The 27377-nt window shown below is 42.4% G+C and overlaps 1 protein-coding gene across 21 annotated transcripts in view; it reads right to left on the bottom strand.

Annotated features, from left to right (window-relative positions):
• The window catches only part of MAGI1 (membrane associated guanylate kinase, WW and PDZ domain containing 1), a 343164-nt gene that overhangs the window by 65214 nt on the left and 250573 nt on the right, over positions 1–27377 (bottom strand). For 19 of the 21 annotated variants that reach the window (XM_065687804.1, XM_065687805.1, XM_065687794.1 and 16 more), the window contains exons 3-7: positions 23018–23137; positions 10444–10650; positions 7359–7569; positions 3865–3947; positions 639–677 (exon numbers count right to left, since the gene is read on the bottom strand). In XM_065687804.1, the coding sequence (XP_065543876.1) occupies positions 639–677; positions 3865–3947; positions 7359–7569; positions 10444–10650; positions 23018–23137 (660 nt within the window). The remainder of the gene's footprint in view (positions 1–638; positions 678–3864; positions 3948–7358; positions 7570–10443; positions 10651–23017; positions 23138–27377) is intronic. The other 2 variants (XM_065687785.1, XM_065687806.1) reach the window with 1 other exon arrangement.

Below are 27377 nucleotides of genomic sequence, written 5' to 3'. Positions count from 1 at the left end.
AGAGCATAGCTGAACAGAAATAACAACTGCCTCTACCATCAGTACAAACAGAATGAGCACCACTGAGATTAGATATCAAGCCAGCATTCTCCACAAAAAGATGCAGCAAATAAAAGTGCAGCACATCATCGAAAATGATCTGTTTATAAAATCACCTACTGAGGCAAAATTTTCAGCTGCTTCATTCACAAGCTCAGCAGAAACATCCTATGTAATACTTAAACTTTCTAAATCACACTTTGATGCCCTTGCCTGGGAAATGTTTGTGGCCACCATGAAAAGACATCATTAACAGCTTGATTTCAATGCTAGCATCTATAAGCTTTCTCCTGGAGCTTTTGATGCCAGTGGAAAAGCCTCTGACTTCTGCAGGGCCCAGGAAGAATCAACCTTGGACAAATGGGAAGATTAAGGCCCTCCAGCTTTCTTCAAGCTCTGAATCAGTAACAAAAACAGTGTAGATCTGAAGCTAAGGGAAGATCAATGCTTTGTGTGGTAGGGGAGTCTTGCTGATAAATCAGGCTTGTTGAAATAAAAAAACTGAAATATGCAAAATGATACAAAGGAGAAAGTAAGCAATTAAAGCTTAAAACAGTGCAGTTGGAGTCAAACATTGAAACAAAAGATGGATGATTTACCTAGTTCACTGTCCAGTTCCTCCGTGTGTACCCCTTCTTCTCCAAGGGAAGAGCAGTAAATGAGACAAAAAATTAAAAGAAAATTTCAGACAACTTCAGCACCAAACAAAAAATTCCCTACAGCAAACAGCAGAACTGGCACTCGTTTCCTACAGCCCAAGCCCAAGCTTTTCACTTATTGCACTTCATGACAGAATATTGATGGATCTGATGTAGATAATGAAAGAACTGGTTTCGCATTCTCAAAATCTGTATCAGTTGACTATTTCCACACCACATTTTCACATGGCAGAGTAATACATATGTGGTTTTTTCATTGTAGTGAAGCTTCTCCCCCAGACCTGTGAGGTCCGACCTTCACAACCCGTTCTGTAGACACACGGATCTATCAGAAAGCCAGACCTGAATACTAATGAAGATACCTGAGAGGAAAACCTTGCATCTAAATAAGAACTAATATAGCAAGGTTTTAAAGAAAGTACCTAAATTTATGTGTGCACAAGGACTTCAGTGTAACTACTCGGATGATTTAAGATAGGCATGGAGCAAAGGTCCGTGTTTAACTGGAGGCACAGGCTCACACCAAAGTCCAGATGCACTGGTGAGGCATATACACAAATGGGCCAGTTTCAGCGGGGCACCTGGGACAAAGATCACATAATTTTTCAAAGACACAGAGCCATCAATATTCACTGTTGCTTCATTTATCATTATCTGCTCCATATTCATAAGTTAACAGTGACACAGATGATTAAAGTATTGCTTAGTCTATAAATAATAATAATGCAGTCTGAAAATGAAAGATGGTGACAAAAACAGAACAAAGATGGTAAAACCAATTTTGGACCTAATACAGAAAAGTATCAGCCACATAAATGAATGATAGAAGCAAACAGAAGATGTAGTGCCACAGCATTGCTTTGGAAAATTGGACGCCTAAAAATACCACCTCCATGACCTGTTTGCTATATGTTCTACCAAAACAGTTGTTTAGGGGCCGTTAGTGTAAAATATGAATTACAATTTCCTTTGATAGCCTAAAACAACTGGAAACGACCAAAACCTTGTTAGGGACACATATCCTGATGAAAAAAAACACACAAGGCAACCGCACCCAAACAAATCTGAAGCAACATCTAACATCTATAGAAACCACAAACAGGATGGGATCAAGCCTGAAAGCTGACACACACACACCAAACAAAACAGAGGAGGACTCCCACAGACATCAGTGGAAACACACCCAGTAGCGACCCTTGCCAAAAATGACAGCTTCTATGATGCAGTAAAAATAACCTTCACTCTTCTTTGTGCTCACAGTTTCTGAAGTATAATCATTCTTATATGCAAAGCAAGAACAGAGCAGCCACGTAAAAGTGCAGAGCACTGCTATACCTATGAAACAACTGGTTTAACAACTGAATGTTGAAAATATTAATTAATGGGCAACTTAGTGAATGAAGTGAAAGGGTGTGTGGGGAAGATGAAATTAACTGATTTTAAGGACCTGATAAACAAAAATGCCACTACTCTGCAAAGTTATGAACTGAATTAAACACAAAAATATCAGCTGTATGTTTCTAATCCCAATAAAATTAATCATTCCAATGTTTGTTTTATAATTGCTAAAATTTTATAATTTCCCTTCTGTGAGGAGACTTGAAAATGTCGGACAGAGGAGCTACTGCTTGCTCCTTGCCCTGGCTGGGGGCACAGCACGGGGCATGCTGACCCACAGCAGCATGTGCTGCTTGTTGGCATCACTGGGTCTATCAGCATAGCGGGAGTCTTGCTGGTGAAGAAAGCCAGGACAGAAGTTGTGCTCCAGGGAAAACTACCCCCTGAGAAAGGAAAGCTTATGCTGAGATTTAGCAACCTCCTCTTTACACTGCCAGCAATGCTTACTGCAAGGAGGAGGGAGCTTTGCCTCCATATGCTGTTATTTAATTTTGCTCCTGTTCTGATTACCCACTGACATATCCATTTTTAGGCACAGAGCAAGGCCTTCATTAACCCAGCGCTCTTCGCTTGCTCCTTGACAGACGATGCCAGTTGCTGAGAATCTGAAGCAGGAGTCAGCTTGGTGTGCTGGGTTTTTGCCTGGGCTTTGCACATCCTTCTGGTTTGGGGGTACGCTGCACCGCGCACTAGTACGTTGATGACCTGCTTCATCACAGCAGCAAAGGCTGCAGAGGCAAATTCTCACCTCCTGCAAAACCTCACATCTGAAACGATGCAGAGGATGAAAAAGTGCACATGTAAAAATAGTAACAGCAGTTCTGGAGGCCAGATTTGAACCTAAGTCAAAAGGGATTGAGCTGATTCTTTTCCGAAATAAAATGATGATTCTTGTTGAGCTGACTCACACAGATTAGGTTAATCATATTATGAAAACCAATTTTATGAGGACATCACCAGCAGTGACAAAGGAAACCCTTCCATTTTTAACATATGTCTGCCATCATAGCATCGTGTTAGCCAAAATTATGCATTAGAATAGGTCTCCTTTCCTGGTCAGAGACCAAAATTTCCACACAGGCTTTTCCAAACACTTAAGTTATTTTCATCATGATGAACTGCTTTTGTGTTCCAGCATCTCCTAAAGTATGCACCTCCTTTAACGGTCCTGCTTTTGGCTGCTCTAAATGGGACAGTGGCTTGCATTTTCAACATCTCAAGGAATACAAAACCATATCCGTGTAAATTTTCAGTGCCAAAATCTACCCCTTCAAATAGAATTCATTTTCAGCAACCATAACGTTAAGTGGACTGTCAGAATTTAGCAGGAGAAGTGAGGCAATTGAGTTATTTCTGCTCAAAACCAACAACATAACTCTTTCAATTCATGTAAAGCAGGTAGTTAAAGCATAACACAATAGAGCATGCAGAGACTCAATCACTTTCCTCCTACACAGAGATCCAAGGAGCAAACATGTTAGAAAGCTTTGAGTCTTGTTCAGCATCAGTGCCTATTCAAATGCCTTTGCAAAACCAGCATCTTACTTGTAGCACCCCTTTGAGTTTTCCTAAGTGATCTACCACCTAAACGGCTATTTTACATACACAGACAGTGATCTTAAAACATAATGGACATTGTCTCTATGCACTTACACATAAGCCTTTTTTAAGTATTTCTGAATACAGGTTATTGGAAAGTGGAAAAAGGAAGGAAGCCATCTAGAAATGGACCAAATACATTATTATTTCACTATTTTCAGTCGCTTACCATCATCTTCACATTCTTCTAGAGGCTTCTGCTGTTTGTTCAGGCACCGTGGATCTAGCCAAGATGTTGTTTTTGTGTTATGGCTGGAAACCAAAAATGGAAATATGACCTTTGTTAAGATTACAGAGCTCAAGTATCAGTGACATAAAAGTATATATCCTCTTTATTATGCAACAGGCCTGAAGGCATACTTTTGCTTCAGAAGAAACAGAATTACAATTCGAGGCTTTACAAACCAGTCAACCAAATCACAAGAATCTTGGTACTGAAAACACAAAGGTGAAAAGTGAAAACACACAAACCAGCATTCCTCACTGGAAGGATGCCCATGAAAGCTGCAATACCAGAATATTAATTTCCAAACTTTTGGCGGTTTGTTTCTTAATTCCAGGACCTGTCTCTGAGCTATTTGCCTCCCGATGACAAGTTTCCCTTCTTCCCTAATCCATGCAGTGATCTTTGTTCCTATGAAAGACCTCTGACGTTTGTCTGGATTTGACCCAAGCATGAGTTGAAAGCGTAATTTCCAGTTAAAACTTTTTAATTACACTAATAAAAATCTTCTGTCGAAGCATTTGACAGAAGTTGAACAGCTTTACTTTCAACTCTTCCTTTCTGCAAGCCCCCTGACAGTACTGTGATGCCAGTCCCAGTGGTAAAGGCTGCACAGTAAACAGACTTAAAATACATGTTTCTAGAAACTATTTTCTCCCATCATTTCACCTGCATACGCAGACAATCTTGTTAACATAATGCCTCTTCTACACTCTGATATCATTGTAGACATAACCTGCAAATATATCCCTGCAGTCCCTGAGGTATCATTTATCTAGCTTAGCCTTTAACACTGCTTAACAGTTTTAAGTTTCAATACTGTAGTAATGCTATTTACTTCTCCTTCAAGGTCTCAGAGGTTTACAAACTTAACCTTAGCCTCACAGCAGTCTTGTGATGCTGGAAAGGCTGTAATGAGGGCTATGATCCCTGAGGAACTAACAACCAACCAGCACACTTGCATTTTACTGCAAGAAGAGGGGGTTTTCCCCCTCCTACTACTCAGCCCTCCTTGAGGCAGGATGAGCTAATGTGTCTGATCCTTTTGTATGCTTCAGAGCAATCGACTGCCGACTAGAAAAGTGAATGGCAGAATTCAGCAAGCCAAGCAGAACCAAGGGATTCTGCCAACTTATACGTAAGAAAGTCTGTAGCCTAGCTGAGAAAGAGGATGGTGGGAGGAGAACAGCAGAATATTTGCATTTTCTTGCAACTTTGCCTTGCTAACCAAAGGCCCTCAACAGTGTGGTTTGTTGATGCACAGAAAGTTGAGCTAGACACCTTTCAGGTCAAACACTCAGAGGGACAAGTTTATGTTAGACCTGTTAACATGCCCAGATCTGCATGCAGGGTAATGAGGGACTGGGATACTTTGGGTAATGAAAATCCCAATTAAAGCAGCATGGAAACATCTCAGGAGCCAAACTGCTTCAGCTACAAGCCATAGGTTATCCAACACACAACTGGCCCCACAGGACCTGCACTGGTTCTGTGTAAGCAGCTCAGATGTCTCCACACTGAGCACTGTCTTCAGCACCCGGACTTGATAACCCAAAGTGCTCTAAATGACAGTACAGGCATCTGAGCCAGCTTGGGTCCACACAGCCCATTAGCTTGCTCTCTTAATTTGATACAAATCAGACTAAATAGTTTCTGGGCTCAGGGTGCCCTTAGAATGAGCAGAACTGCAGTCATTCCGTGCTACATCCACACTAACACAAAATCCTGCACAAAATCACCCCTTCTGCCTATGCATCCTCAAAATGGTTAATTTGTGCTGCAGGGAAGGAAGCAGCTGGTGAGCTACCAGATTTTCATGTCAGACAGGCAGTTACATATGCAGGCTAGGTTCTTCCACCACATATATGATTCTCCTGCAAAAGGTCTAACAAATTATTTAAGGTGCTAGTCTCGCATTGATAAGAGAACACACATGCACAGAGAATATAGCAGCCGTGAGGCTGGGTTTGGGGGAAATTGCTGTCAGCAGCAGCTGAACCCTTGGCTAAAGTATGACAGCAGGGGCACACATAGGTACAAAAAGGGAAGCAACCGGCTGCTTGGGCAGCATTTAGTGCTCATCATCCATCCTCCTTCAGAGAAGAAAACGGCAGGCTGGATGGGCTATTACTCAGGCTGTGTTATATACATTAAAGCCAGAAAGCACATCAAAGGATGAGGCACCCTGAGGAATAACGAGGGGCAGAATACCGTGTTTGGGATAATAAGCACATTTCAGTTTCCCCTGATAGGCAGCTGAGGAGAATTTGCATTGTGCTTTCTAGACTTTGGCTTGCATTAGGGGGTCAGTGGAGCCTCTTCAGGTAATTGAGAGTACTGTGGAAAATTGCCTTTTTTGCAGCAGCCCTCTCCCGGCTGGCGGAAGAGCATCTGCAGTGCTCCTCATGCCCCCCAGACCTCTGATGTGTTCCCGTGCCATTGCAGCCAAGGGAAGACCTGCTCTGATGAACCTTTCCTGGGCCCTGTCCAAAAGTCTCCTCTCCTGATGATGAAGCAGGACTGCTACCCTTACTGCCTTACCCAGCATAATTCTCCGGAGTGCCTGAAGGAGCATTAGCAGAGGAGGTTCTTCTGTCCTAACTGGCTACTGGCTCCTGGTACACAGACAGAGGATCTCGGTTCCCAAGACTGCATTAAACAGGCCATCAAATCCAAAATCAATTCCTCACCCTCCTCCTCTACTTAGGCAGCCAAGGACTTGAGAGTTTCAAAAGCTAATTGAATTTTAATGTCTAGCTAAACTCTGTGCAAGAAATCCCTTCCACTAACAGGTCCCATTTTATAAGTTACTCCTATCTCAATAAATCTAGACACGTATAATTAGAGACTATTATTTATGGCCTAAAAAATCAATATCATCATAGAGCTGCTGACAGCACTCAGCTCTTCAGCAAAGACTGCAGAGCACGAGGTATTTCTTTTCCAGACTTCCTGTGCCTACTCTGCACTGAGCTATTCCTTCTGCAAACTGCTGGAGCGTGTTAACACACTTGGCCCATTTGCTCTGATGAGAGGACAACATACAAAGTCCATTCCCCAGCTCTGCTTCGTGTGACCTGAGAAATTCTCTCTGCTGCATTATGCACAGAGGCAGGCTTCAGAAATGAAGTCTCAGCCCTTTCAATTAGGAGCTTTCACTCCACACGTGAAAACAACTGGCCCATATTTTACAAGTGTCTGTCGCTTTTTTAACCACCCTCATAAAACAAGCAATTCCCTCTGACTTTGAACGCAGGAGTAATTTGGATGTTAATCCAGTCAGGAAATGCAAAATCCCTTCAGAAGCAGGAAAGAACTTAGAGCTCTGCAGCATAACCGTATACACTAAATATTTAATACACACACAAAATGCAACCATGGAGATTTACTTATGCCCAGAGAGAGAGGGATGGAATTAGAACAATAAAAATGTGCTTTACTCTATAAAATAGACTTCTCCGCTCTCGGTGTAGGCCATCTCCCAGTTTTCTGGCAGAGGACCTAGGTTATCCTCGGCAGAAGGAGGTAGGTATTGAGGGAGGTTCTGAGATGGTTCCGTGGTGGGAACGTTGGTGTGGCTATCAATCACAGACGGTGGGGCTGCCTCTCTTACGATATGCGGATTATGCTCGTCTTGGTCACCAGACGCTGCTGTGGAATAAACAAGCACAAATAAAATTGAAAAAAATCAGTCTTTTTCCCCTCCCATTTGCTTTGCTGGGTTTATCCTTAAGGTTTTCCCCTCCTTGCTTTTTTAATTCACAACGCAGTGCAACAGATGAACAGAGGGCAGAGCCTTTGCAGTCTTTTTGCCAGCAGGGATGAGCTTGCTTTACCCACGCACACTCTGCCAGCCAGACCCTCGCCAGCACAAATCAGAAGCTGTGATCAGCTACTGTGTTCGCTTTAATAGGCACCAAAGTCTTCCAAGCCGTCTGAGGCCAGGCCTCACTGATGTGGAGGAGTTCAATGGGTTTCTGAGCAGGCTTACAGGTTCACTCCCGCAGTGCCAATTGTAGGACAGGGATTAGGAGAATAAAATTTCCTCTTTGAAGAATGATCAAAAGGGGAGAGGTTTTTATACATGCAGAAGGTAGCCAGAAGCTCAGAATCAACAAGCTAATGGTGAAAGTCCTTAGTGCAGGGAATCTTCTTTAAATTAGAAATTAAAATGAATGCCAGGAGTACACCGCGTGTCCACGTTCGCTGCTCACTACTGCCTGATCTTGCTGTCTGAAGAGGTTTATGCCACAGCTCATCACTGTATCCTTCCAGTCAAAGTCACTCAGGAGTATTTTAAGTGTATCTGGCCCTTCTCCCTCTAAGGAAACATTCCTGATGCTTATACCCATGCAGTTTTGAGCTGTATCCATAAAACAGTGCTGCTCATTCCCTCCACTCCAATCACAGTAAATGTTCTCCAAAAACCAGGTCTGTGACCGTAATCCCTTCACAGAGAAGTTTTGGCAACAACAGACGAATTCTAAAACTACCCCATGGGTACCAAACGGATTTTCTGTGTTTGGCTTTTGACAGTGATGAAAATTTATGGCAGTACTTCCAAATCACCTGAGACCACCAGCCCCAGTACCTGCAGCAGGCAACACACTGAGCAAAACACAGAGACATCAGTGTCACGCTCAACCCCAAACTAATGGGACTGAAAGGGCTTCACAGCCAAGACCTCATCTCCGCTTTCCAGACCAAGGACCACTGACTTCCTCAACTCACAGCCTTGGTTTTTTGGGGGTTGTTAACTGTAGCTCCTGCACCACTGTAGTCTGTGTGCTGCTGCTGCAAAAAGACAAGCTATTGAAAATAACAAACGAGAAGAAGTGGGGGAAGAAACATCTAGACTATACCAATACCCTCAGCTGCCTGTTTTCTATCCTTCCTGGTGTTCAATATTTTTAGGTAGAAGATGACAAGATAAAGAAGCATAAATGAATCATCGCCAGCTGACGACTGAGAGCGTAAACATGCCAAAGTTTGAAAAGCACAAGTCACTGAGAGGTCTTCTAAGGAAGCAGGAGCATTTTAATACGGCTAGCACACTATCATGTGAATTAAGCATAAGGAATCACTTCGGTATATGAGACTTTTTCTTGACTTTGTGCCCATTTAATGGAGGCAATGGGCCAGGGTTTGATAACACTGTGACAAATGAGCTGCATCTTTCAGTATTTCATCTTGTGAAGGAAAATAGGAAGAGAAATGATGCTCAAGTTAGTTCAGGGGCACCAAACTGAGACGGGAAGCAAGAAGGTCAAACAGAATCTCCCACCAGTTTCTTCCCAAAACCAGATCCTGTGACAGACAATGGCTGAGGTTGCTGGCCTGTCATAACATGTGAGAAAATACCCTCAGTGCAAAACTTTGCAGAAGAGATGGTAAGCAGACAGAGACTCCAGTGTGGGAGGAACGAGACCGCTCAGGAATGACTTGGGTTGGAAATACGCATATATGTTAACAGGCAGCAGCCAAACAGAGCACAACCCTCAAAGCCATTTGACAGTTTGGTCAGAAAGGGCCGAAACGAAATCTCAGCCTAAATCCTTTTAAAACTCTACACAGATGTTAGGATTTTGGCAGGTAGCAACCAGCATGACAGCTAACTATGACCCATTAGAGGCTGGGAAGGAAAACAGTCATGGTGGTGGGAACTGAGAGAAAGAACAAGAACCTAGTGCCAGCGATGGTGGGCACCCACAGCAAGCAGCTGTGAAAGGCTCAGAGGGTTGGGTAAAGCTGTTTGCTAAGTACCTACCCTCAAAGGGAGCTAGGAAGATGAACTCAGTGCTTGAAACTGAGCTGAGGAAATGATGCTCTAAGCACTAACAAATATCAGGATTGCAGACATTGCTCCTCAGAGCTAAACAAACTTCCAGTTGGTATCTCTGGAAATGCAACTGATCTCCAATAGCATTTTGCTCTGAATCTGCCTGTACAGCACTTGGCTTTAAACTGCAAAAGTTTCCAGCGATCTTTCAGTCAGTGCTCAATGGTAGCCACAGTGGGAGTCAGATCTCTGTTCAGCAACACAGAGCCTTCACAAAACAAAAAGCTTGCACCTATACTTCAGACCTCATTCCTGCAGCAAGCAACCCCCATTTTGCTGGAAGGTACCTTGAAATTGTATGTGACCGGGTATCTGGTATCTCTAGATGCAAGGAAGGGGAAATGACAGCAATGTATTTAGGAAGGACGAGTATTAACTTCAAATGTATTCCTGGTTGAGTCATTTCTTATTATTTGTAACTGTCAGCCACAGCTGAACTCACCCTTGAACTTTCTAATGGATTTGAACTTTTGGATCTGAACTCTTCCTCAGTTTTGTCTCATGCAGCTCAACCCCACAAGGTGTTTTTAGAAGACACAACTGTGCATGTGATACCTGGATATCTGCCATTCAGGTGGTGCTGGCTGTGATTGACAGCTTTGCAGGAAACCAAACCTCCCAAAAATCCCCCTCCAAAACCTTTCCCCATGTATCCTAGCTGATGGACCATGATAGTTTTGTTTTACCTGTGAAGCTACTGCTCATTTCAGGTACATCATCCTCTTCCTCATTCTCTGTATGCACTATGCCAGCATTTTGCATATCATTGTAAGACTTGGTTCGCTTTGGAGTCGACTGCTTGGAGCCAGACTGTAGGTTTTGCAAAGCATCGGTGGAAGTCACTTTCCCACTGAGGGGCTGGCTGGGAGGCTTGGGCGTTCCATAATAGTTACCTAGGCAGTAGAAACACATTAGCATCTTCAAAAAGGAGCAGTTTATAGCAGCAAGATTTCAACTTTATTTTCAGTTCCATTAAAATCTGTCTCTCCCTGTACGTAAGGAAATAAATAAACTGACACACACTACTTCCATTTTTGGGGGCACATATTTCATCTTGAAAGCAGACACAGAAATATTTCTTGCCTTTTAAGTTACTCTTGTTGAATCTAAAAGTGGAAGCAATGGTTGCATTGTCTAGGTGCACTGAGCGTACAAGGGCTAAAACAAAAGGCAGTCATGGTGAATGGCAAAACTTCATCTTGTTACATCTGAATTTCAATTAGTAGCCTTTTTGCATGTGTGCACCCACACAATGCTGTGGCAGATCTGGAGTAAGCCCTGCAGCAAATAAAAAATTCATGACTGCTATCACCCAAAGAAGTGATGAAAGGCTCGGCGGCCTGCTTTAATACACAGGTTCTTTTAGGGTAGATGTTGCATTTAAAGAGAAAAAACTAAAAGAAAACTTTGTCAAAGGAAAGACACCACATAGTATGGCTTTCTTCGAAGAGGAAACTCCACAGTTGGGTCAGCCTAGGTAGTACTGAACAAGCAGACCTCAGAGCAAAACCTGAAGGGACAAAGATGCACCCACAGTTACACAAATCTCAGCAGCCATTGCCAGATGTGATGGAAACAGTGCAAAGTGCTTGGGATGATTTGCTGTCAGTTTATGTGATCATGGAAGAAACACAGAGTAAGCACAGGTTCACTGATATAAGAAGACTGTTTAACATCTTTGTTGGTGGCATGGACAGTGGGATTGAGTGCACCCTCAGCAAGTTTGCTGACAACACCAATCTGTGTGGTGCCCATGACATGCAGGAGTGAAAGGATGATAAAAAGCAAACCCTGGAGGGAAGCTCTTCCCTGTGAGGGTGCTGAGGCGCTGGCACAGGGTGCCCAGAGAAGCTGTGGCTGCCCCATCCCTGGCAGTGTTCAAGGCCAGACTGGACAGGGCTTGGAGCAACCGGGTCTTGTGGAAGGTGTCCCTGCCTGTAGCAGAGGGATTTGAACTAGATTATTTTCTGTGATAATTAAGTTGCATATTTAATATTAATTCTCCATAAAGTGTACATGCCCCTTTATTAACCCTGTTACACTAAATGGAAACCACATGCCAAAGGCAGATTTTGCAAAGGCACTTTGAAATCTCATCTGCGCTAAAAAGGATTCTTTAATTTACTTACATACACATGTACGTGTATTTCTGTTGTAGAAGCCATGAGCATCACTCATATGTTGGAATATGACACTTAATTTAAAAGTAAGCCAAGCACTTTATGCAGTAGTGCCACTCACCCAACACACTGCTCACCATCACACACTCAAGATTCACAGTGACATACCCTTGTTCCAGTTTGGAAGTACTAGCTGGTAATCTCAACTCCTCTTTAGCTGACTCAACTGCCTTTCCCATTAGAGCATCTAGTTCCCTTACATCCCCAAAGCTGTGTGGTTTGTTAGCTTTAGGATAAGACCACAGGGATCATGCATGCCTCAGCACTCACAGAACTCAACCTGTGACTTTGGAATGTCTCCAGACACATCAGGAGCAAGGGAGACCATCTGGGAAAACCTCTTCGGACCCAATTTGCTGTCTTTCCCACTCACTTCCTTCCAAGAAGAGGAGAAGTCTTTCTTACGGAGCTGAGGCTGGAGAAGTCAGAGGAGGTCCTATCTCCAAGCTTTTACAGCTGGAGTACTAGGACAGCAACACGTGGAGGTTTGTCTTAACAAGGTGTGTTTGAGCCTGTATACAACGTCGTGGATTCAGCTCCATAGGAGCAGCAACACTCTGCAATGCTTTCATCTTCTGTTCATCATTTCAGAATCTTAAATGTACATTGATGCATAATTTATAGGGAGAAGGAAATTACTTCTTCTGGAAAGAGCCTCTAATGGGGATGGAGGCTTCTCATGCAGGTTGCAGTCTCTGCTAGAGAAATGATTCTTATGCTCTACATACTGCAGGAGTACTTTATGCAAAAAGAGGAGGAATGGGGGAGAGTGCAAAGGGAAAATGCCAGGTAGGTGGGCAGAAAACCCCTCCTCCCATCCTCTTTGGCATTTCTCCTGAAGAATGCTGCTACGCCGGGGTCTTCTGAGGTGTTTTGTTATTTTCTTACCCCAGATAAAATGTGTGTTTTCTAAGGATGTTAACTGCTAAGCAGAAAGCACCACGTGTGTGCCATATATGCGAGAACAGCTTTTGTTTATGGCACTGCACATCCCTCCTTTGTGAGAAATATTTCAGGTCTGTTGTAAATGGTTAAATCTTTTTGTGATGGGTGCAACAAAGTGAATGAAGGGGACATACAGATGTCACTAGTGTGGATTTTCATCTGTCCTGGACAAGAACACAGCACAGATACTACCACCCCTCCTCCAATTATAGAGAAATGCATGATTTTATCTTTGAGTTTTGCTCCTTTTCAGTTCCTTTAGCAACAAGCAAGGCTGGAGCTCCTAACAGTTCACAGCGAGCTGTTCCTCAGCAGAAAACCAGGCTTCTCTAAAGCATTTCAGATTCGCTTACACCAAAACCATTAGTCACATTTCAAACCAGCCATGGTTGTTGGTACTACTATTAGTGAATAATTATTTTCTACCAACACAGTGTGCTGTCTTAGAGGATCCCTGCAAGTATGTATGAACAAACAGCAAATATGAATTTGAACCTCTGCATGTGTGGATTTTGTTTTGCAGAATATAGGAAACGCAGCCATGGGGGCTGAACTTTCCTTTTTCCTCCACAGGAGGCAGATTCAGCCTGAGTCAATATTCCAGAAAAATCACATCATTTCCATCAGATTCACACAAGGACATTCAGATTTGGGAAACAGCTGAGCTCATGGATGAAAAACTGCCAAAGAAAGCTACAACCCAGCTTCCAGGTGGCATGGAGAATAAGAGAAAACGGGAATACTCTTTTCCTCACATTTGCTAGACGCAATCAGACCTATTTCTCTTCTCTTTTTGAAGACAAAGCACGTGGGCCCAGACGTGGGGGCAGGCACAGCAGTAGGAAGGACTAACACTTGAAAATCATCAAAACTCATGTTTAATCCTATAAATTGGAAAGATATTTACCGTATGACTCAGAAATCCAAACATGCACCATTAACAACTGATGCAGTGAACAGCCCTCAGACTCGACATTATTTATTCAAATTGAATCTGTCAATGTTTATGAAAAAACATACATTTAAAAATATGCTTTAACAGTGTTTTGTGAAACACTTGTAAAGCCTAAAAGAAGGGGCTAACTTCATAGCCAGTGTCATTTGTACTGAATATCCAATCAGCTCTAATTATTAACAGCACGTTACATGTACATACATGAGCATCTGCCATCCCAGAGGATCTCAAAACACTTACTAAACTCAGCACAGCAGTTACGGCAGGACTACCTGGGTTCCTGAACTCAGGTGAAGCTCTGCAGAACTGAGGACTGTGCCCTTAACATGATGTCTCAAAGACAGAACAGAGCAGCCTGTATCCTAAATAAAGGAGATTTCTAGATCAAGACAATGGGAAAACCTCTACTTTCCTGTGGAAACACCAATCTGAAGCAGCCAGAACTGCTTTAGAAATGGCACTTTCCCATGTCTGATTCCTATGGGAAATGGGCTTCCAAGCTTCACCTTCCTCTCATTCACATTTGAATCCTGACTACAGCAACTGAATTAATAGCTAATAACAATGCATTCACTCAGCAGATGCACATGCCATTAACTGAATTCCGTGTCATCACCTTTCACTAACCCTTATTTTATTCAGTCCCTTGGCGCTTACAACTTACTTAACCACAACCAAAGTCTGATGGCAGCTTTTGCAGACAAAGCCATGACTTAATCCATGCACAGTAAAGCCCCACTTGGGAGAGTGCACAAAAATAACAATAATAATGAAAAAAACAGAACAGCTATTTGGAATAAGTTGATTTCTTTTCATCTCCTTATCTCTGAGTGTCAGCAGCTTACACATTTTAGCATCACGTGCAGTAATTAGACTTTAGTAACAGCTAATCACAATAATAAGACAAGTTCTCATCATCGTAACACCTCTTCCTCTGCCAATTCAAGCAGTGATCATAATCAATGAAAGCAATCTACAGCAGCTTCTACCCTGTCCTGCAGCTTATGAATTCAAGCAATGCTGTCAGCCAAGAGAACTTCCTTTTTAAATTTTAGAAACCTAGTGTTAATGGAAATTTGTATTTCAAAATAACAAAACATTCCTATTAAACATCCTCCTGACAGGCAGAAAATTCACAAACTTGTTTATGTGACACGGAATTTGGAATGTAATTCACAAAAATACACCAATTAGCTACCCTTAAGTAAGTAACTATGAATCTAATCCATAAAAAACTTGCTAAGCACCATTCAATTCAATCCAAGTTGAAAGGACTCCATCCATCAAAGATGCTGTTTCTGGAACAGGCAGAACTGAACAAGAACAAGACAGTCTAAAAGGGTCTAAAGTGGAATGGATACAAAAGTAGGTGTTTCACCTTGCAGAGGGAAGATGAGACCACAGAGGCTGCTGGGGTTGGGACAGGGTAGCAGACCTGACATGGAGAGGTATGAGAAGGCAGAAAAGCTGTGTGCAAGGTCAAGTCTGAGTGGGAGCATTAGTCCTTACAGTATAACATCACTTGAAGAATGCAGTTCCAAAATATGTATTTTAGTTACTCTAATTCGTAGGCGTTGGCTCTGCAGCAGCTATTCTGTTTTTCTGGGGGAGGAGAACCTGTCTTGCACTTCTGGTGTGACAAGATTTAGGCCTCGGAACGCATTTGTTTCTCAGGAAAGGACCAAGCAGAGTTCTCGCTGTTTATTGACACCTACTGTGAGGCATAATTTTGCAATTATCCCAAGAAACTCAAAAGCCTCTGTGTAGTACATAGGACCCTGCATCCACGAGAAGTACATCTGATCTTCAAAGCTACCACTCTGTGTTAACAAGGGCTCCATTAAAAGCTCATGCTTCAAAAAGCGGTTCATAGCGTACTGTCTTAATACAAGTGGGTATTTTGGGAAAGAGGCTCAGAGATAAGCAGCAAAATTAAGCAAGGCCTTGACAAAGAAGACTTTAAATGTAATTATTAACGTAATTGTTTTCTGAGATGCAGCTCTTCTCTGCACTGTACAAGAACCAAAATAATTGACCCTTAATTTTAGCAGAAGAGCTTCTGCTCATCTAATCCAGCAAGAGTGCTCGTGTCTGATTAGCACAGGATGAATTGGTTCCTGGGAGCAGAGCTCCTGCTACAGTGTTTTGTCTGTTCTCTTCCCAGATCACATTCTGCTACAGATTTCTACATTTAGATGACAGATATGGCTGCTGTCTGTGGGATTCACCTAGCTGCAACTGCACATTGATTAGCAATTGCCTTGAGGAAATTCAGAGTATCCAGGCAACCAGGAGGAGGCCGCAGATACAGCATCTGGATCGGAAGCAAAACACAGGCAATGAAAGAGATCTCCAAGAAATTAACCTACAATATATGCAAATACAATTTGCTTTAAATAGTGGATTCTCTGCCAATTTTTGCAGTTATTAATGGTGAGGTTAACTGAAAGATTGGACTGGCTTTCTTGTTAAATTAGTCAAAATGTCACAATATGCACATGCCCTGGGTTCAGCAGGAGCAGTCATTTTTCTCCTTCCTAGTAGCTGGTGCAGTGCTGTGGTTTTGACTTTCAGCCTGGGATCAGCGCTGATAACACCGATGGTTTCAGTTGCTGCTCAGTAATGTTTACTCTGACCAAGGACTTTGTGAGCCTCATGCTCTGCCAGGGAGGAGGGGAAGCCGGGAGGAAGCAGAGACAGGACACATGACCCAAGCTAGCCAAAGAGGTATTCCATACCACAGCACGTCATGGCCACTATATAAACTGGGAGCAGTTACCCGGAAGGTCTAGATCACTGCTCGGCTGGGCTGGGTATCGGTTGGCAGGTGGTGAGCGGTTGTATTCTCTTCCGTTGTTATTTCCCATATCATTATCATCATTGGTGGCAGCAGCAGTGGTTTGTGTTATACCTTAGTTACTGGGCTGGTCTTATCTCAACCTGTGGGAGTTATATTCTTTCGGGGGGGGGGGGGGAAGAAGGAAGGGGGAGTGAGAGAGCGGCTGCGTTGTACTGAGTTACCCACTGGACTTAAACCACGACAGCATATTGCATTTTCTGTCTGAAATTTAGCATACACTCTGATTACTGCCCTTATAGGCAATTGCCAGCACAGCAGAAAGACACCGACAGATCAAATTGGTCTCATTTATCCTGATTTTTACTATGTTGAGATATCACAAGGTATTGCCACATGCTACTGTTAATGCTTACGTACAGCTGCATCTAAGCACATTTAATGCATGGAAAAATCTCTAAAACAAAGCAAAGACATACAGAAGCAGTAAGACCTTGGTAGCATGGCAGGGGGGTTGAAACTGTTAAGATCTTAAGGTCCTTTCGACCTATGATTCTGTGAGGCATGAGATGGCTATGGAAGCTCAGGGTGTTTCCTGAGCCCAGCTGTATTACAGTAACAGTTATATCCACTTGCAAATAGATAAAAAATATTAGAGAACATAAATAAGCATGTGCTTGTGCATTATTTATACAGAGAAGTGGAAGGTTCCTTCAGGTTTATGCAGAGGGTAGAAGTAGCTGGAAAACACTCTACCTAGCACAAGGCTGCTGGAATCAATACCACATTAAGCCATTGCAATATACAACTCTTCTTCTTGCAGATACTTATAATATTTATACATATACTTCCACCTCGAGGATGCGTCACACTAACACCTTGCCTTTCCAGAAGGCAGCGAGCTCTGCAGCAGCAGGGAAATGCCACAGCTCAGAGAGGCCAGATGCCTCCTGGTACAGAAAGGATGCACAGCTGCATCAGAGCTGGGTAATGCCAGTGAGGAGCAGCCACTTCTAGAGAGTCCTGAGAACATCCAGTACTAACAAACAATGCCAAAATGTGCCTGGCTGCCACCTCTCAAGGGACTAGTATGAACAGCCTTCAGCACTTCATCAGACTGTGGTTAGAGACTAAATAATCCCTTAATACCCCCTGAAAACTAACTTAGGAGAAAAACAACTAGTTCACTATAGATTTTTTTGACAGAGGTGTTTGGGAACAACCTTTTCCCCCAACATTTTTGTTTTTAAATGCATCCAAAACAATGAGAAGCAGGACTGCTAATGACCAATTTCAGACAGCTCACACTGAGAAAGTGCACAGAGAGAAGCTGATCAGGAATGCCATCGGAAATTCTAAAGCACTCTAAAACCACATCAGGTATTTGAATATTTGCTTTAGAGAAAGACAGTTACCCAGTTACCACTTTAGCTGTCTGTAGAATACAGCACTGCCATCAGATCACACCTTAGTACAGCAACACTCATGCTTAACACTGATCATTGTGTGCATGCTCAAGAAAGTGTCTTTTCTTACTGGTGGTTTAAAAAACCATGACAACAACAACAAAAAAGCAAAGTATAAAAGCCAAAGATAGAACAGGAATCTTTCTGCAGTGCACAGATTCTAGTAAGTGGATATTCCACATGATACATTGCAATGGTACTAAAGGAGCTGCTATGATTTATTGAGTCAATCTGCAGTGTGGAGACAATAATAAGCGGATCTTATCTCATTAAGCAGAACATGTTGTTCTGCTGCACGGATATCCCCAGCATCTGCCACCCTTTCTCACCCCATCTTTCTATCATGTTTTGCATGTCACAGACACAGATTTCATATCAAGGTTTTACCAAGTTGGTGAGACCCACAGGCTGCAAAGACACCAGAAGACCAGCAAAGAAAAAATAGCTATTTTGCTAAAGCAGCTAGGGGAGCAGTGCTGCTGCAAACAAACCCAAGGAGAGCTAGCACATTAGAAATAAGGCTAAAGGCATCTTAATCTGAAGCATTTTGCTGAATACACCTCTCTATTTCAGCTGAAATTCTAACTGCACTCTTCAGATAATTTATTACACTCATTAAGTCCCACAATCAAAGACCCTGTCTACAGTAGCTAGTTTTATACACTTTAAAAATGTTAGCAGGTCACCCCATTACATCTTAGTCGTGAGACTAATGCAGATTACTTATTACTTCTCTTGGCAATCACATAACACTTGTCCTGAGAATGAAAGATGATGCCTTGACAATAATACTCTATAATGTAATAACCCTTCACATGTTATAAAGTGCAGCACTTTTTCTTCTGAGGATCACTAAGTGCTGGGCAGGCATTCATTAATACAGCCTTCAGACCCCAGTGACACAGCTACCCCCCCATTCAAAACTCAGACACGACACTAATGTCCATATGTGTCTCTGCACAGCACCCATCTCCACGTCTGCATTCAGCACAACCCTCTGAAATACCATCACTTCCACTCTCTCCCTCCTATTTGTAATAGCAGATAACTGCAGGCACCAGATATCTGATGAAATATTAATGAAGGGAGGAATAAGTGTTGTTTTAATATTCTCCAGGCCAGTAACATGAAGGATAAGAGCAGTTACCTGATTTGTCCAGAGCCACTGAGCAGATGGGGAAGAAATGGGAATAAAATCTCTAAGTTGTGGTTCTGCTCTTCCTTGGGGCCCCTGTGAGAGTTCACAACTCAAATGCAGGAGTAATTGCTAAATAATTAGTAATCTACACAATTACTTCCATGCATCCATCAGTATTTTATGCCCTGACGGAGCAGTCAATAAATGCCTGAGATTACAATTATCATGACTTCCTACCCACCAAAGACCTAAATAGTGTACAGTCTAGAAAGATTTTTCCCTTCCTAATTGTCAATGGTAATTACTAACTGGCTTGAGCATCTTTGGTGAAGCTTTACTGGCACACGTGATGTCAAAAGCACCAACACTGGGGCAGCATCACAGCTTTGGGCAGGTCTTCCAGGATTTCAGCTCCAGCTCCTGGATTCTCAACATGAAGTATTCATTAGGGGAAAACCCCAGAAGTTTCTAGGTGTTATGTTTAAAGTCACCATGTTAAAATTGGAATGGAAAACCTCAGGTATTAAGGATTTCAAATGTCCTGTGCTATGCGATGACAATTTTTGGAGCATTTTGGGTGCAGAACACACCAGGGAGGTCACAGATGACCAGAAAAGCAACTGCCATGCTTGCATTCGCCAGGATATCAATCAAAAACTGCCCAGAGGAACCAATCTGCTGTGCACCAGAACAAATAACACTGACATTGTCCAGCCCAGTAGGTAGCCAACACCTTTTTTGTCCTATTCAGCTTGCAATTTCTCTCTTTGCAATTAGAGCATTTTCAAAACCCAGGTTATTCTTTCAAAAGCTGATACACTCTCCTACTCTTTAATGGTTTCCAACTATTCTCTTCTACCTGATCCTTTTTTTCCTGAATCAATAGCATCCACATCAGCGTCAGTCCTGTGTATTACTTCTCTTCCGATGGCTCCCTGTTTTCTAATCTTTCTCCCCAGAAGCTCTCTTCAGTAACTGTCACTAAACAGATGCTTGTGCTATGTCTTCTCCCACAGGGTTTTCCCCAGTGACAGTGCCAGTATCCAGGTGGCTTTATGCCTTCAACAGGCCAGCAAATGTCATCCAGTAGCGCCAAAACTTTACCTTGATCATTTGGGTCAGACTTCCTCTCCAGCTGCTGAAACAGAGCACACAAATACAGGGCATACCCTCCATCTCCTGCACCACCACATGCAGACGCTTACAAGTTAAGGGCCAGAAGGGACCTTGGGACCATCCTGACCCCAAACCACCAGCCTGCTTGAGCCATGTGAGCTTGTGGCTGCTGGGCACACGACATCTTCCCATTCATCATCGCCATGCTCCATTTCATAGCATTCCCCTTCCTTCAACTCTAAATTAGCTAATCTAAACATAAATCAACCCAACCATTCCATGAGTCTATGTTACAATCAAAAGCAACCCTGTCTTTACAATTGATTCCTACTCAGAACAATAGGTAGCATTATTAATAAGAAAAGCCATGCATTAAAGCTATTATTTCATTGTTCTACAAGAGAGATAGAGAAGATTATTTCCTTTTTTGGGGGTTCCATCCCTCTGGTTCAGAATAAGCCATCACTGGCAGGGTCAAAAATACAATCAACAATGGTGGTGCACTGAAAATCTAAAAAAAAATCCCAAAAAAAGAAGGCACCAAAATGCAGCATAAACCAAACTATAATTAAAGGAATCTAAGACTATAAAGCTGGGCAATAAACTTAAGATTTGGATATTAGAAGTCTAACTTACTTTGTGGTCCTTACAGACAAAATTGCTGCATTGAGACTGAATCACACCATCTCCCAAGAGCTAACCAAGACTAACACTGTCTTGATCAATACAGCTGAAAAATAAGATTTCCAAAAAAGTACAACAAAGTCATTAAAGAAATCTCAGAAGGCAGCAAAATAATTTCTTGAAGCTCTAAGTGAAAAATGAACTTTATTTATTTCACATTACAATCAAATAGTAATGTGTCTCGATGCATATGTGTACACATGCATCATCATTATTTGCTTTGTTCTTATTGATTTTTCCTTCCATGGGCCAGCTCTCCAGAACCACTGTGCACCAGCGTCACCGATGTCAAGAAAGGAAAGACGCTTCTCAGCACTTCTGACAAATTATTCCTTTAAAGTTCAGACACTTCTATCACCCACAGAAATGAAATACGCATTAGACTTCTGAGAAATCAACCTCATCTTCAGCAACTCAGAAGAGCAACAACACATGATATCTGAACAGTTTAGCTGCTGCTGCATGTAATCACATAAGCAATGAAACAACCATGTTATAACTATCCCAGATGGGTACAGCACTTCCTGAAAACCAATTCCCAGCATGTCCCAGGAGCCAGCTTACAGACAGTTACTCATTTTGTCTTTCCAAGTGGAAAGGTCACCAGAACAAGTACGATTAGTATCAGGAAGCAATGGCGAGGCCCTTTTTGCTGATCTATTTCAAGCACCATGACAAAGAAAACTAATTTAGTGTTATAATTAGAAACACAGAGAGGAAAAAGCTCGTTTTGGAGAAGTGCTGCTGCTGGAACGTTAACATTGGTGCTGACATTGCTAATCAGCTCAAAGAGGTGGAGGAGTGAAACCAAGTCATACATTTAGCATCCTCGTGCAAACCAGGTTTCACACTGCAATTGTGAATAAGTGCAAGGTTTAAAGGTGACCCTACAAGGGAGCTTTTAAACAAATAGTGTCTGGAGACATTTTTAGAGCTAGAAAACCAGACCCACATGTCACAGTCTTTTTTGTTCCTATTTGATGACTACTTTCCAAAGACCATCGGCTACTTGTGTGTACTTCGTATTTTGAAATGTATTTCATATTTCTTATTAATGGCTGCAAGAATAAGTTTCTTTCAACTTCTAATAATTACAGAAAGACCCAATGAACTTCTTGCAAATGAAAACATGACCTGAATGAGCTGGAGTACACAGGAAGGACTTTCAAACCTGTAACATTTCTTTTCATTGTCTTCTCAAAAGGTACATTTGAAGGTTCTTCAGGGAATAAAATGATACAGAAAAAATTATAAATAAAATGAAAATGCAACAAAAAGCAAACAAACAAAAAACCCAAACAAAGAACAAAAGGAGTTTTCAATGTAATGAGGATACAGATTGCAGATTTAGTTACACAAATCTGGCCAATTTGCCTTGCATTTCTCTGGAAGTCAAAGCTCCCTTTTCCCCTGCTCTCACCCTGGTGACATTTCAGTGCCCCCTGGCTGTCCCAGTGCTGTTGTTTGTAAAGCTGTGCTGTAAAGAGAATCAACACAATGACTGAAGTTAGAAGCAATTATCCAAGAAAAAAGAAGACAAAAAAGGCCAAAAGCAGTGCATCATGTAGCTGCATAGTGAGAGACAACTGGGTGAAGAAGGATGTGTACTTAGGGAAAATGAAGTGAAAGAGAGACAGCAGGAGGGCAGAACAAGTGAACAGATGAGCCATAGTGCATACAAAGAACAGATGCATCTTCCCTCACTGCCTCTCTGTGTTTCTTCAGTATTTCGTTACTGGATTTCATATTAGATATCCCTGCCCTACTGATGTTAGTCTTTTGAGATAGTCAGCTTGAAAGGAAAAGGCAAAAGCACAGCAATACTGGGATTCCCTCTCAGGTTCTCTACAAGGGAAGTAGAGCACTAGGAAGGAAAGTGAGGTCCTCACTTCATCTGGTTAACTCAAGGGAGGGTGATGCAAGTCTGGTGTGCTACCACAGTTATTTGAAGTGCTTTTTCCCTGCCTGTGGTCCCATACCTTCATAAGTTCCTACTTCCAGAAGGGTCCCACTTCGCTCCAACTCCAGAAACTCCTCCACAGTCAGAAAGTTATAGTCCACACCAGGCACTTCTCCTTCTCTTGGAGGGCGGGTTGTGCCTGAAAGATAAAATTAGCACCTTAGGATAGTTGTTTTCTTATCAAGAGTTAAAAGGGACAGGCAAAAACGATCATAAACATACAACAGTGTCTGTGTGAGCCAGACAGAGCAGTGTCAAAAGAGTTCAGTTAGAAGTTAGGAGCCCATGTGAAAACAAGACAAGACAGATCTTGAGCTGTCGATACCAGTTGTTTCCCCCAGATCCAGTGGTTTTTACATTCTCACAAAGGCTGCCTGGCAAAGAAATCTCCCATTTCACATGCAGGAGCACAGCTGGAAGAGGATGGTATCTGGGATTATGCTAGCAATTACCTTCCTGCTATTAGCACAATCTCTCATACTTGAGCTTCACTAAAATTGCAGACTGCATTTTCAGAGAAAGAAACTTCTTTCTAGTGTCCATTGTTTCTGATATCACTTTATCTCACAAAATACTCTTAAAATATTAAGAAGAAATAAGATCTTTCCTCCCTTATTTTTTCTTAATATTTTATCTCTATTTATGTACCCTGAGAGTTTTGATGCATCATTCACACATGCTCGCTAAGGAGGCAACCTGCAAACTCTTCTCACAGAAGTTCACCTCTAAGTTCATTTCAGTTCAAGAAATACCTTTTCTTTTGAGCAATAATTCACACTGCACCTCTCTCTAGCACTCAACCATTTAACCAGCATCCATGGAGAGCAGGGCTCTGATCACTTCTACTCTGCCAGCTCTGAAACTCTTCTCCCTTCTGACCAATTTACAGCCCTCTGAAGCATGGTATAAGATGAGTCATTTCATGACTTTTCATTAAGGTGGCTTGGGCCACTGCATTTTAGGTCACTGAGCACAGCTTAATTGATAAGGATCAATTTCTGTTCAATAGCCTTTATTTTCCATGACTCTGGGGATAGGAGATGGCTGGATTCTGTGCATCCAAGAATAAACATGAATGACAGATTTACAGATGGTACAAGAAACTGAACTTTGGAAGAAACAGCAGTGTTAGAGAGTTGGAAGTGTCCAAGTGCTGTGGCTGCAACCAATCTGCTGGCTTGGGAATAACTTCAGAGATGTAGAAACATGCTTAACATTTAATGAAGCATGACTTCTCACTTCTGTGGGACTACTCCGGCCCCTGGGCTGTGCCTTATCAGTGCATACAATTTATGGAACCCTCTATAAAAGGACTGAAGAAAGTACGAAGAAGTTGAGCTTCTGGAAACTAATTGGGAAGATTCCAGCTCTCAGAAGTTGAAAGAGCATAAATTTACCATGCCTGCATCTGGCAAATGTTTTCCTCAAGTGCCAGGGAAGCGGAAAGTCTGCTTATGCCCTATTCATCTGAGAGACTGTTCAAGAGGTCAGTCATGACAGCGTGACACCCTTGAAAGACTATCACTAGATTAATTTCCTTGACAGACACCCACTTTCTCTACCATCCTCTATTCCTTGGTTCAAAACAGAAATTCACTCTTCTTAAATTATTTACCATCAGCCTTCTGTGGTCTATAAGCTCCAGTCCTTTTTCTGCCTTTCCTTCTCCTGGAGTTGGATGAATGGGCAAAGGCAGGAGGATGAAAAGGCAAAAAAGGAGATGGAAATAGTCATGGGTATCTTCACCCTACTAGCAGAATTAATCCTTACTAATTGAAAAGATTTGATTTCTCAAGTGTTTGTATTCTTGAATCTTTACAGTAAGATTGCAGCGATTTTTAGTGAGTGGTTTGTAACAGAGGATGGATGTATTTCACAGATCTAGATCAAGGAAAGACTGGAACTGCACCCCATGTCCTTCTCTTTCCAAGTTCCTGTGTTTTCATCTAAAGGCAGGCAGCAAAGCCGGGCAGGCAATGCCCACAAAGATCCCCCCCTGTCATGCAAGGAGTGTGCATGCACCCAGAAGGTGGGATGAAGGGTCACAGCACCTCCTCCCTGAGCACCAACACTGTTCAGGCAGTGAGGACCCTCACTGGAGCATCGTAGCTGTAGCCATTGAAAGGTTCCCCTAAACCAGACCCACACGAGAGGGAAGGAAGAAGAATGAAAAGCCTCAGCAATAAGTATATCCAGTGATGTGCTGTAGCTGTCCCATGCCTGGAGCACTATGGAAGTGAGAATGAGTCCCTGTAGTGCTCCTCATCCAATAAATGCACCAGTCAAATGTTACCCTGAGCCATGCTGCACGCAAGCCAAATGACAAAGATAGGGACATACTTTTTCCCAGTAACTGACAACACACATTCAGGAGACACAAACATCAGGGAACTTCAGGACTCATTTTACTTTATCTTTTAAAACCCTTCTTTTCTTTATCATTCCACAGAGAATATTTATTAATAATCTTTTTTCCTTCTGAATTTTTATAGCGATGAAATTGCAGTCAGCAGTTTACTAGCGCTGGCTGCCTATCTGACATGACAATTATATCTCTGCCATAATTCCTCAGAGCCATTTCAATGGATCTATTTGTTTCATTTCAGTGTTCTTAATTTCCTGAATATGTTCAAGTCGAAAAATCGCAGATGTGCTCGCTATCAGCGCAACTGCCTGCAACACAGGCTGAATGCATTAGAAACGCCAAGTCGCCGCATTAAAGAAAAACATTACATCACAGAGATAACATTTGTCACCTCGCGTGGGTCCTCAGCAACAAAACCAGACAGCAAATAGAGGGGAAAATAAAACCTACATTGGTTAGGATATCTTATCTGGGCAAAGGCGAAAAACCCAACAACTTCCCATGTTGCTGTCTAGAGCAAAGATTGCTTGCAGATGCTCGGGCTGTTATCCTGCTTCACATCTGAGCAAGTGTTACTGAATGCGATTCAGAAAGGCAGGGGGAAGGGAAAACCCGCCTCCGTTTTTCTTGTAGCAGAATGACAGGCTGCCGGCTGGACACACGCCTGGCAGATGGCATTTCAAAGAGTTTTCATGAACCATCTGGGATGTGTACAATGATTACAAACCACACTTACAACAAAGCCAGAAGGGTTGCTTCACAAGGAGGGTGGGGGGAGAAGGCAGGAGGAAAGAAAGGGTGAAAGAAAAGAAAACCAAAAGGGGCATAAACAAAACTCAATGACTTTTCCCAGGCTCAGGACACTACAAATGATCAGCATCTTCTTTCGCTGGGAGCCCCTCCACAGCCTGAAACCACTGCTCAACTAGTGCACAGTACGTGTGTGCACAGCCCAACACCATTGCAGGCTGCTGATAAACTCCAAATCGTAATTAAGTCTCCTATCATTAGTGTGACTTAATTATGTACAGAGCATAGTGTGTGTGTGTCCTCTCTTTAAACTGCATTTCAGCATCCTTACTGTGGGATGGTCATCACTAAAAGAGATGGCTATGGAGATGACTGCACATTTTATCAGAGCTAACGGCAGGTCAGACCGCTGCTAATGGCAGAATTAATTGAGCACAGTGAGTGCTGTAGATGGCCCAAACAAGAGTTAAGATACTCTACTAGAAAAGGCAAGCCAATCATATTTCAATACGTTAACCTGCCTGCCACGTTTGCACTGAAATATTAAGTGGCATCAAATCTTATTGCCATTAGGTAGCAATTTAGCTAATTAATTTGAGCTATGTCCCACTGTGTGACTAGCTCTGAATTGCTAATGCTACAAGAAGAAGGAACTGGCGGAGAAACCGAGTGGTTACCAGCTCCTTCTGCACATTTAATGGTTCATAAAATTTCACTCTTATTTGGCCATAATGCCCCACAACATATAAAACTAGCTACAGGCATTAAATTGACAGAGGAATTGCTCAAATCTGCTGCAACCAGAGCAGACTTGAGAAAATAAATAAAAACCTCAAAGCTACTGATTAGCATTGCAGGTTTTACCTTCTCTTGTGGTCTGAGGAGGTATTACAACATATAACATGGGTGGCTCAGATACCAGGTGTTGGTTTGGTTATTACATCCAAGCTAGCTGCATCCCACTTTATCGATGCACCATTAACGCTTGGGCCACAGAAGAGGGATTTCATCATCGGCTGAAGACCAAACTTGAGAAACTGCTTTCAGACACAAACAAATGTGCTCAAGCAGAGCCCAGTGTTGTACTTAAGTTAACTAAATTAAATCTTGTCATCCATGCCTACAATAACTGAGCTGTGGCTCAGATGTACTGATGACTATCAACTAGTATTCTGAATAATTTAAGTGCCAATTTAAAAGACAAATAACTGCTGCTGTTGTGTTGCCTATCAACCACACTGACAATTACCCAACATGAGCCTCA

This window comes from Lathamus discolor, chromosome 7 (assembly GCF_037157495.1).
Source record: "Lathamus discolor isolate bLatDis1 chromosome 7, bLatDis1.hap1, whole genome shotgun sequence".
NCBI classification, from domain to species: Eukaryota; Metazoa; Chordata; class Aves; order Psittaciformes; family Psittacidae; genus Lathamus; species Lathamus discolor.
Note: the sequence above shows the minus strand (reverse complement) of the source record. Positions and strands in the feature narration are given on the sequence as shown.